General features: G+C 41.8%; 1 protein-coding gene across 5 annotated transcripts in view; it reads left to right on the forward strand.

Moving 5' to 3' along the window:
- The window catches only part of fgd4a (FYVE, RhoGEF and PH domain containing 4a), a 106,641-nt gene that overhangs the window by 60,089 nt on the left and 35,929 nt on the right, over nt 1–10,623 (forward strand). For 4 of the 5 annotated variants that reach the window (XM_029634667.2, XM_065009810.1, XM_029634669.2 and 1 more), the window contains exon 2: nt 5,224–5,307. The exons of the other annotated variant lie outside the window; for it this stretch is intronic. In XM_029634667.2, the coding sequence (XP_029490527.1) occupies nt 5,224–5,307 (84 nt within the window). The remainder of the gene's footprint in view (nt 1–5,223; nt 5,308–10,623) is intronic. 5 annotated transcript variants of the gene reach the window in all.

A 10,623-nucleotide genomic window follows, 5' to 3' on the forward strand; every position in this document is an offset into this window, starting at 1 on the left:
CTGGTACTCTCTGTATTTAGCTCCACATTGATCTGGTACTGGTACTCCCTGTATTTAGCTCCACATTGATCTGTAACTGGTACTCCCTGTATTTAGCTCCACATTGATCTGTAACTGGTACTCTCTGTATTTAGCTCCACATTGATCTGGTACTCTCTGTATTTAGCTCCACATTGATCTGGTACTGGTACTCCCTGTATTTAGCTCCACATTGATCTGGTACTGGTACTCCCTGTATTTAGCTCCACATTGATCTGATACTGGTACTCTCTGTATTTAGCTCCACATTGATCTGGTACTGATACTCTCTGTATTTAGCTCCACATTGATCTGGTACTGATACTCTCTGTATTTAGCTCCACATTGATCTGGTACTGGTACTCTCTGTATTTAGCTCCACATTGACCTGGTACTGGTACTCTCTGTATTTAGCTCCACATTGATCTGGTACTGGTACTCTCTGTATTTAGCTCCACATTGATCTGGTACTGGTACTCTCTGTATTTAGCTCCACATTGATCTGGTACTCTCTGTATTTAGCTCCACATTGATCTGTAACTGGTACTCTCTGTATTTAGCTCCACATTGATCTGGTGCTCTCTGTATTTAGCTCCACATTGATCTGTAACTGGTACTCCCTGTATTTAGCTCCACATTGATCTGGTACTGGTACTCCCTGTATTTAGCTCCACATTGATCTGGTACTAGTACTCCCTGTATTTAGCTCCACATTGATCTGGTACTGGTACTCTCTGTATTTAGCTCCACATTGATATGGTACTCTCTGTATTTAGCTCCACATTGATCTGGTACTGGTACTCCCTGTATTTAGCTCCACATTGATCTGTAACTGGTACTCTCTGTATTTAGCTCCACATTGATCTGGTACTCTCTGTATTTTGCTCCACATTGATCTGGTACTCCCTGTATTTAGCTCCACATTGACCTGGTACTCCCTGTATTTAGCTTCACATTGATCTGGTACTCCCTGTATTTAGCTTCACATTGATCTGGTACTGGTACTCTCTGTATTTAGCTCCACATTGATCTGGTACTGGTACTCTCTGTATTTAGCTCCACATTGATCTGGTACTCTCTGTATTTAGCTCCACATTGATCTGGTACTCCCTGTATTTAGCTCCACATTGACCTGGTACTCCCTGTATTTAGCTCCACATTGACTTGGTACTCCCTGTATTTAGCTTCACATTGATCTGGTACTCCCTGTATTTAGCTTCACATTGATCTGGTACTCTCTGTATTTAGCTCCACATTGATCTGGTACTCCCTGTATTTAGCTCCACATTGATCTGGTACTCCCTGTATTTAGCTCCACATTGATCTGGTACTCTCTGTATTTAGCTCCACATTGATCTGGTACTCCCTGTATTTAGCTCCACATTGATCTGGTACTCCCTGTATTTAGCTCCACATTGATCTGGTACTCCCTGTATTTAGCTCCACATTGATCTGGTACTCTCTGTATTTAGCTCCATTCCTGTGTATTTTATTTCTCTTGTGTTACTATTTTTATTATCTTTAAAAAAAAACTCTGCATTGTTGCGAAGGGCTTGTAAGCAAGCATTTCATGGAAAAGTCTCCACCTGTTATATTTGGCGCATGTGACAAATAACATTTGATTCGAATTGACACACTGCAGTAGAAGCTTAACACCACAGCTCTCAGGTGGTTGGCAGGTCATTTGCCCTGAAGGACATGATTGTTGGTATTTTTCCATACAAAACAAAACATAGCCCTGATTCAAACACCCACACTATGCACAGTAACGGTGTCAGACACCTTCATCACAGCTTTGTATAGTCACTCGTTTTTTCTTTCATAACATCTCTCATCACTCCTAATCGACAATGAATATCATTGTCACCTCTGTGTCACCTGTCGTCTGACTGAATGGCTGTCATTGACAGTGTTCGTCCCCGTGCCCCATAACTGACCTATGGCTCCCATCACTCCTCAGGCCTGTCCAATCACTGGGCTGCACTGGACTGAGTGCGCCCGATCACAGCTCTGTTGTCCTGTGTTAGAACGTGATGAAGAACGGGTTGCGCAATCAGGAACAAGGAACTGAAAAAACAAAGTGCAGTGTCTCTGTCCCCAGCCTTCCAACGGGTGTGTTTTCACGGCTGCTATGGCAACACAGGTCATGTGCTGGTGTGGGATGGAGGGGTTCATAGTTGGCTGTATCGTGCTATGGGTTGAATGTCTGGTGGGTCAATAATTGTTTGCATAAGCTGCTTGTCTGTCTGTCTGTCTGTCTGTCTGTCTGTCTGTCTGAGGTGTATGTTAACTTCCGACTTCAACTGTACGTACGGAGGTTTACATACACCTTAGCCAAATACATTTAAAGAATGGGAAATGTCAGAATAATAGTAGAGATAATTATTTATTTAGGCTTTTATTTCTTTCATCACATTCCCAGTGGCTCAGAAGTCTACATACACTCAATAAGAATTTGGTAGCATTGCCTTTAAATTGTTTAACTTGGGTCAAACATTTCAGGTAGCCTTCCACAAGTTTCGAACAATAAGTTGGGTGAATTTTGGCCCATTCCTCCTGACAAACCTGGTTTAACTGAGTTAGGTTTGTAGGCCTCCTTGCTCGCACACGCTTTTTCAGTTCTATAGGATTGAGGTCAGGGCATTGTGATGGCCACTCCAATACCTTGACTTTGTTGTCCTTAAGTCATTTTGCCACGACTTTGGAAGTATGCTTAGGGTTATTGTCCATTTGGAAGACCCATTTGCAACCAAGCTTTAACTTCCTGACTGATGTCTTGAGATGTTGCTTCAATATATCCACATCATTTTCCTCCCTCATGATGCCATCTATTTTGTCAAGTTTACCAGACCCTCCTGCAGCAAAGCACCCCCACAACATGATGCTGCCACCCCTATGCTTCATGGTTGGGATGGTGTTCTTCGGCTTGCAATCCTCATCCTTTTTCCTCCAAACAGAACGATGATCATTATGGCCAAACACTTCTATTTTTGTTTCATCAGACCAGAGTACATTTCTCCATGTGCAGTTGCAAACCATAGTCTGGCTTTTTTATGGTGGTTTTGGAGCAGTTGCTTCTTCCTTGCTGAGCGGCCTTTCAGGTTATGTCAATATAGGACTCGTTTCCTTTTGGATATAGATACTTGTGAAGTTGCTAGAGGAAACAGGTACACAAGGTCCTTTGCTGTTGTTCTGGGATTGATTTGCACTTTTCGCACCAAAGTATGTTCATCTCTAGGACACAGAACGTGTCTCCTTCCTGAGCGGTATGACGGCTCTGTGGTCTCATGGTGTTTATACTTGCGTACTATTGTTTGTACAGATGAACGTGGTACCTTCAGGCGTTTGGAAATGGCTCCCAAGGATGAACCAGACTTGTGGAGGTCTACAATTTTTTTCTGAGGTCTTTGCTGATTTCTTTTGATTTTCCCACGATGTCAAGCAAAGAGGCACTGAGTTTGAAGGTAGGCCTTGAAACACATCCACAGGTACACCTCCAATTGCCAAAACTATAGTTTGTCAACAAGAATTTTGTGGAGTGGTTGAAAAATGAGTTTTAATGACTTCCGACTTCAACTGCATGAATGTACTGCTACTGTACTGCTCACTGCCTTGGATAGGAAACACGTTTTCTGCAATCTATACTAAAGTGTGTGTGTGTGTGTGTGTGTGTGTGTGTGTGTGTGTGTGTGTGTGTGTGTGTGTGTGTGTGTGTGTGTGTGTGTGTGTGTGTGTGTGTGTGTGTGTGTGTGTGTGAACAGCTGGAAAGCCTGGCATCAGGAGTCCAGATGGTGGGTGTAGAAAGCCCTCTTTAATCCCTGCAGCCGGATATCATACCCTCACACACACACACCCACCCCCCTCCATGGCCCCACAGTAAGCATGTACTCTATTCCCCTAAATACTCAATACTCACTTTCACTTTGGCAGTTTCCTCTGTACTGTAACATCGAGAATGTCTGGTTGATGTTAGTATTGGACTTCAGCATCCTGACTGTTACTGTCATAATGGCAAACATTAGAATGTGGCTGCTGTTTATGTTGAAATTTAAGAAAGATCGGAACATTTTGCGTGTGTGTGTATACAGTGCCTTCAGAAAGTATTCAGACCAAAGAGGAACTCTGGAGCTCTGTCAGAGTGACTATCGGGTTCTTGGTCACCTCGCTGACCAAGACCCTTCTCCCCCGATTCCTCAGTTTGGCCGGGCGGCTAGCTCTAGGAAGAGTCTTGGTGGTTCCAATCTTCTTCCATTTAAGAATGAAAGAGGCCACTGTGTAATTGGGGACATTCAATGGTGCAGAACTGTTTTGGTACCCTTTCCCAGATGTGTGCCTCGACACAATCCTATCTTTTGCTCTGACATGCACTGTCAACTGTGGGACTTTTTAATATAGACAGGTGTGTGCCTTTCTAAATCATGTCCGATCAATTGAATTTAGCACAGGTAGACTCCAATCAAGTTGTAGAAACATCTCAAGGATGATCAATGGAAACAGGATGCACCTGAGCTCAATTTTGAGTCTCATAGCAAAGGGTCTGAATACTTATGTAAATAAGCTATGTCAGTTTTTAATAAAAACCTGTTTTCCCTTTGTCATTATGGGGTTTTATGGTGTAGATTGATGTGGATTTTTATTTAATTAATTCATTTTAGAGTAAGGCTGTAACGTAACAAAATGTGGAAAAAGTCCAAGGGTCTGAATACTTTCCGTATGCACTGTATGTGTGTGGGCCTATCATGGTATTAATAGCATGGCTGTTTCCTCTTTAATATTTTATGTGCATATGAAATGGCTCTGGTGAGTGTCTTAGCTCTCCCTAGTGAGGATGCCCTACATATCACATTCTAACTAATTAGAATTAAATCTCTGAGGGATGGAATATTATTTTATTTCCAAACAAATAAAATAATAACTCTCCCCTCATGTGAACCAGAGGATCAGAATTGCTCAAAATATGCATATAGCAGCTGTTCAGAATCCTGCAAAAGCTACACAAGAGATTCCAGAATTCGATCCTCTCTCTCTCTCTCTCTCTCTCTCTTTCTCTCTCCTATTCAATAAATCATTGAGCTCTATAAACTACTTCCTCTTGCCCCTGTTCTTTCCATGTTGGGTGAATGTTTGGGTCTTGGTGTGTCTTACAGTACGTTACAGTAAACTTGATATATTAGCATTTGGTAACATTTGGACTTGTCATTGCAGAAAAGAAAGGCAAGCCCAGCTGTTTCCATTCCAAGAACACTGATGAGGAGGCCTGTGTCGGGGTGAAGATCGAACACGCTAAAGGTCAACTTGATCCCTTTCTCACTCTCAATATCACAATCTCCTCTTTTAATATTGCTATCTCTTATCTCCCCTCTCTCCTACTATTAGTTTCTGTTCATTAGCTACTGTAGTCTACTGTACTAAAAGAGGAGTATTTAACCTTTGTGAAATGACAGGCCCTGCGGTGCTGTGTAGATGTGAGCATGGTGTACTGCTCATTGTCCTGAGCTTTCCTTTTCTAAAAGCGTTCTCCTTCCTTCCCCCAGCCCGAGGTGATAACACTGTCAATGCTTCTCAGTTTAACCAAGTGTAGTCGTGTGATGTTAAGCCAATGCTGCGTTTGAGCACGGGTATGTGGGACAGAGTGTATGTCGGTTTTCTCTCTGTTTAGCGCAGAGAGAAAATGAAAGTAATAGAATGAAAAAGGGTGTCAACGAGGAATGTGGTCCCATCCAGATTAGATGAGCAGTGCAGAGGGAAGGGGAATGCATGCTGGACTGTAGAAATACTCCCCTTGGCAGCACACAGGTTCACAGAAAATGTGTGTGTGTGTTGTGTGTGGGTGTGGCTTAACGCAGTAATTATGTATGAGTCTCTCCCTTCTGTGCCACACTTTTGCTTTCTACCGTCCTCCATCTCTTCTCATCTGCCAGTCTTCTTACCCCCGTTCTCTCTATGTTCGTCTGTCCTTTCCTTCTATTCATTGTATTTCTATTTCTTCCTCTGTGTTTATCTGCTGCCCCCCCCCACTTTGAATGCATGTCCTGTCATATGCCACCCCCCCTTCACTCTCTTTCTCCTTCCCTCCCTCCCTCTATCCCTCTCTTCCAGTGTTCCCCATTGATCAGCCTCAGAGGGGGTAGCCTATAATCTAAAATTGGACTGTGAACTAGTGGGTGAGGGGAGTGTTCATCTGATGAAGGTCTGGGTGGTTCAACAGGCCTTACTGTAAATCCTCCTGTCGGTCGGTCGGTCAATCGGTCATCTGGTCTCTGGGAGTTCAGTCTGGAACTGCTACTCGAACACTGGGTTTAACTCTCCTTTTCACTACAAGGTGATTCCATGCCAGCATAGTCTGAAAATATTTTGGGTATCTCTGATTGTTCTCGCAATTCTCACATAGTTACTTCATTTGGAGGAAGGATGTTTCAAATGCTTTTTACATTTGTATAACAAATACTTATTGAGAAAATCATGATGAAAGTGGCAATTTTAGGCCCTTTTTAGACCTGTACATGCCTCCTATAAGACCTTATGATCCGTGAACCTTACATTCCACAGACAACATCTTGGTGTCATTATACTCCTTATAATGTTCTCTCAAATATGGAGTATATCTAGATTCTGAAATACACATTTTCACATACATTTATTCAACAGTAAAAAATATGAATATCTCAAAACTACCCTTTTGGATATAGATTATTTTTAGACATATTGTTTGGCACAATATACTCTTCAAAATGATCAAATATCCAGAGTGGCAGAGTGGGCTCTCTGGTACTTTTAAAGGCCAGGTAGCAGATAATGCACATGGTTGCAGGTTTTTAGACACTCGTTTTGTTGAGGGTCTTGAGGTCCTAAACATTGTTAACCTTGTGTCTCCTTGGTAATAATATAGTAGCTACCACAGTATTAACGCTATGCATTAAGAAAGCATGCAATGAGATAGCTGCAGAGAGGAATACCTACTAGTCAGACTGGTTAATAAAGGGATGGAAGGAAATGACTGCCATACCCTCCATTCCCCAACAGCTGATGTCACAGGGTGTGTGTGTGTGTGTGTGTGTGTGTGTGTGTGTGTGTGTGTGTGTGTGTGTGTGTGTGTTAGAATAGAATAGAATACTGGCTTCCTGTGTTATACAGTAGGTTCTGTCATGAGCTGACTGTTAGAATCTGAGAACCTGTACATCTGCGTTACACTGTTGCGAGAAATTCTGCAAGACACGGTGACAGACACACAGACAGATAGCCGACTATGCGGAAGCTCCACTCACAGTTCTCTGCACAGACTTCTGTGAAACGTAAGAAAGATAGTTTAGATCTATCTCAAACGACTTTTAGATCTCTTTACTTTCCATTTAACCTTTTACTGCAGGCTAAATCAGGGTCACACAGAGTGTTTCTTGGTCTTAAATGTAACAGTATAGCTTCCATCCCTCTCCTCGCCCCTACCTGGGCTCGAACCAGGGACCCTCTGCACACATCAACTACTGCCTCCCACAAAGCATCATTACCCATCGCTCCACAAAAGCCACGGCCCTTGCAGAGCAAAGGGAACAACTACTTCAAGGTATTCAAGGAAGCATTCAGACCCCTTGGCTTTTTCCAAATTTCGTTACGTTAAAACCTTATTTTAAAATGTATTAAATAGTTTTTTATCCTCATCAATCTACGAACAATAGTCCATAATGACCAAGCAAAAACAGGTTTGTAAATTGTTTTGCAAATGTATAAACATTTAATAAGTATTCAGACCTTTTACTCAGTACTTTGTTGAAGCACCTTTGGCAGCGATCACAGCCTCGGGTCTTCTTGGGTATGAAACTACAAGCTTGGCACATCTGTATTGTTTTCTGCAGATCCTCTCAAGCTCTGTCAGGTTGGATGGGGAGTGTTGCTGCACAGCTATTTTCAGGTCTTTCTAGAGATGTTTGATCGGGTTCAAGTCCGGGCTCTTGCTGGGCCACTCAAGATTATTCAGAGACTTGTCCCGAAGCCACTCTTGCGTTGTCTTGGCTGTGTGCTTAGGGTCGTTGTTCATCAAAGATTTCTCTGTATTTTCCTCCATTTATCTTTCCCACGATCCTGGCTAGTCTCCCAGTCCCTGCCGCTGAAAAACATCCCCACACCAGTCTTCACTGTAGGAATGGTGCCAGGTTTCCTCCAGACGTGACTCTTGGCATTCAGGCCAAAGAGTTCAATTTTGGTTTCATCAGACCAGAGAATCTTGTTTATATAAGGATATAAGAATAATAGAGGCTACTGTGTTCTTGGGGACCTTCAATGCTGCAGAATTTTTGCTGGTACCCTTCCCCAGATCTGTGCCTCGACATAGTCCTGTCTCGGAGCTCTACGGACAATTCCTTCGACCTCATGGCTTGGTTTTTGCTCTGACATTGTCAAATGTGGGACTTTATGTAGACAGGTGTGTTCCTTTCCGAATCATGTCCAATCAATTGAATTTAGCACAGGTAGACTCCAATGAAGTTATAGAAACATCTCAAGGATGATCAATAGAAACAAGATGCATCTGTGCTAAATTTTGAGTCTCATAGCAAAGGGTCTGAATACTTATGTGAATAAGCTATTTCCGGTTTTTGCTTTGTCATAATGGGGTATTGTGTGTAGATTGATGAGGAAAATGTTTTATTTAATCCATTTTAGAATAAAGCTGTAACGTATTCTTCCCTTTTTCTACGTGGAAAAGGGGAAGAATACTTCCCGAATGCACTGTATGCAACCTCACACACACATAATTATGGCCTTAAAAACATAAGACCATGTCAGTACCATGTCAGATATAGAGTTGAAATGTATTCAATTTTGAGTTTGCATCCCAATAATACACTTTATATACATCACAGAAGACTGAAATATAACAAAACTGTTTGACATAGAAACACAATTTTTTCTACGTAAAAAAAAAAGGTTTTATTTATTTTGAAATTAGGAAAAATATTAATAACATTCCACACCTGAGGCCACTATAGGGCGGTTTGGTCATTTGACTGCAGGAAAGTTAGTATTGTTTTTTTGTTGTTGGTTGCTCATGGGTAGTATGACACTAACATTTACTTTGGACTTCATACTGGTTTTGGCTAGGGGGAATTGGTAGCGTAGCTAAAGGAGGTGTTTGTAGATGTTTGTATGGGGAGGTGAACAGACAGAAAGCTACAGGAGGCTGTTAGAGAGTGGTTATCCAGGTGTTAAATATGGAGTGTTCAGGAGAGTAGTAGGGCAGTGGGTGGCTAGTGTTGGGGAAGTGTTGCATCTTCATGTCTAAGAAATACTAAAGAAAATAATTGTTCTTTACAACATAAGCTCTTCTTTGTTCAAGTTAACTGGAGCCGCACAAGTATAGTGCATTGAGCTGGAATCTCCCGATCTTAAAAACCTCTTGGCGCACTGATCCCTTTAGCGGGATCATTTTCGTCAACATCCGGTGAATTGCAGAGCGCTAAATTCAAATTAAATTACTAAAATTATAAAATTTTCATGAAATCACAAGTGCAATATACCAAAATGCAGTTTAGCTTGTTGTTAATCCACCTGGTGTGTCAGATTTCAAAAAGGCTTTACGGTGAAAGCAAACCATGCAATTATGTGAGGGCAGCTCTCAGCAGACAAAACATTTCAAACAGCTAGCAGCAAAGTAGATTGGTCACGAAAGTCAGAAAAGCAATAAAAATGTATCGCTTACCTTTGATGATCTTCGTATGTTTGCACTCACGAGACTCCTAGTTATACAAAAAAAAAATGTTTTGTTCGATAAAGATTCTCTTTATATCCAAAAACCTCCATTTGGTTCGTAGAAACATGTCAAACTTTTTTATAATCAATCCTCAGATTTTACAATAAATAATCGATAATATTTCAACCTGCCGGTAGCCTTTTCAATAGAAGAGAGAATGAAAAGGTCTCGCTCCAGTGGCGCTCGCATACAGAAATCTGAGGACTTCTAGCTATTCACTGACACGATGTGATCATTCTTGCTCATTTTTCAGAATAAAAGCCTGAAACTATGTCTAAAGACTCTTCACACCTTGTGGAAGCCATAGGGAAAGGAATCTGGTTGATATCACTTTAAATGGAGGATAGACTTGCATTGGAAAAGAGGGGTTTCAGAAAAACAGCACTTCCTGGATGGGTTTTCCTCAGGTTTTCACCTGCAATATCAGTTCTGTTATACTCAGACAATATTTTGACCGTTTTGGAAACTTTAAGAGTGTTTTCTATCCTAATCTGCCTATTATATGCATATTCTAGCTTCTGGGCCTGAGAAATAGGCAGTTTACTTTGGGCATGTTTTTCATCCAAACATCAAAATACTAGCCTCAAGAGGTTTTAAACTCCTGTGCGGGGGCTGCACGTCCCTCAAGTGGTCACTTGGCTCCACGTTTTACCATCATGCATTTTCACTCTATCATTTGGACTGAGTGCACTGAGCACCTTGGACCTGTTTTCATAGTTCATTTCTGTTCACCCTTTTCTCTCTGTTTGTTAAAAATGACCTTGTCATCCTTCTCTGTTTCTAGGAGTACTGTCAACCTAGTTTGAGTTTCCTGTTGACCAACGGCTCTGCAGGAGACAGACCATGTTTTAGTGGCGTGGCCC

Source organism: Oncorhynchus nerka, linkage group LG25 (genome assembly GCF_034236695.1).
Source record: "Oncorhynchus nerka isolate Pitt River linkage group LG25, Oner_Uvic_2.0, whole genome shotgun sequence".
Taxonomy (NCBI): Eukaryota; Metazoa; Chordata; class Actinopteri; order Salmoniformes; family Salmonidae; genus Oncorhynchus; species Oncorhynchus nerka.